Here is an 806-nt window from a genome sequence, read left to right as displayed (position 1 = left end):
AAGACTCGATCCCGGCGAAGCGCAAACTTCCCGTAGACGGCCTCAAGCCGCTCGCGCTGGTCTGTAAGTCCTGGTATAGATTCACCAACGAGGTTCTGGCGGCTCTGCACCTGCTCAAACCGAGGCGAACAAGACGTCTAATGCATCACCGCTCTGCAGAACGGAAGGCGGGTGTGGTGGTAAATAGGGTGGCAAATGTAATAAAGTTAATGTTAGCGTTCGCGTTAGAGTGTTTTGCTGTAAAATCACTCTTTCTGTTAGCGCAACATATGCGCTTCATTAGCGCAACTCAAGTTCAAATTGCAATTGGAGAAGATGGAGCGCGTGCCAAGTCTGCCGCTGCCGTTGTTCTCGAGCATTGTGAGCTTCGCCGTGCAGGACTACACGGATCAAGTCCTCCCGGAGACTCGCCGCATCCATCTCGCCTTCAACCGCCTCAAAGATCTGTCGTTAGTCTCCAAGACATGGTATTCTTCAGTCCGTGAACTTGTGTATCAGTTCCAACGGTCAACATTTACGCTCAAATTTCAGACTGCGAGTCGACACGAGTTGCTAGCAATGAGGCGAAAAGTGTTGGAGAGAGGGAGATACGTCACAGATTTGAGAGTCTCTATGGGAGACGTGAGTTCTTTTGGCGAATACTTCCGACGAGGACACCGTCTCCCTGCCAACTTGGACACGTTGGAGCTCGAGTGGGACGCGCTCATCGCCCCCATGCCCGGTTTACGGCGCCTCGACTTGTCTGAGATGCCACTAAGCAGTCCCCATACGCAGAAGGTGGTGGAGGCTGCGACGAAGTACTGTAG

At 52.7% G+C, this 806-nt stretch overlaps 1 protein-coding gene across 1 annotated transcript in view; it reads left to right on the top strand.

Moving 5' to 3' along the window:
* Positions 1-315: 315 nt before the first annotated feature.
* The window catches only part of PPTG_01228 (hypothetical protein), a gene marked incomplete at its 5' end in the record, with an annotated part of 1,958 nt that continues 1,467 nt past the window's right edge, over positions 316-806 (top strand). Inside the window, one exon of the mRNA XM_008894463.1 lies at positions 316-797. Coding sequence (XP_008892711.1) covers positions 316-797 — 482 coding nt within the window. The remainder of the gene's footprint in view (positions 798-806) is intronic.

The sequence above is a fragment of the Phytophthora parasitica genome (assembly GCF_000247585.1).
Source record: "Phytophthora parasitica INRA-310 unplaced genomic scaffold supercont2.3, whole genome shotgun sequence".
In the NCBI taxonomy this organism is placed as follows: domain Eukaryota; phylum Oomycota; class Peronosporomycetes; order Peronosporales; family Peronosporaceae; genus Phytophthora; species Phytophthora nicotianae.
Note: the sequence above shows the minus strand (reverse complement) of the source record. Positions and strands in the feature narration are given on the sequence as shown.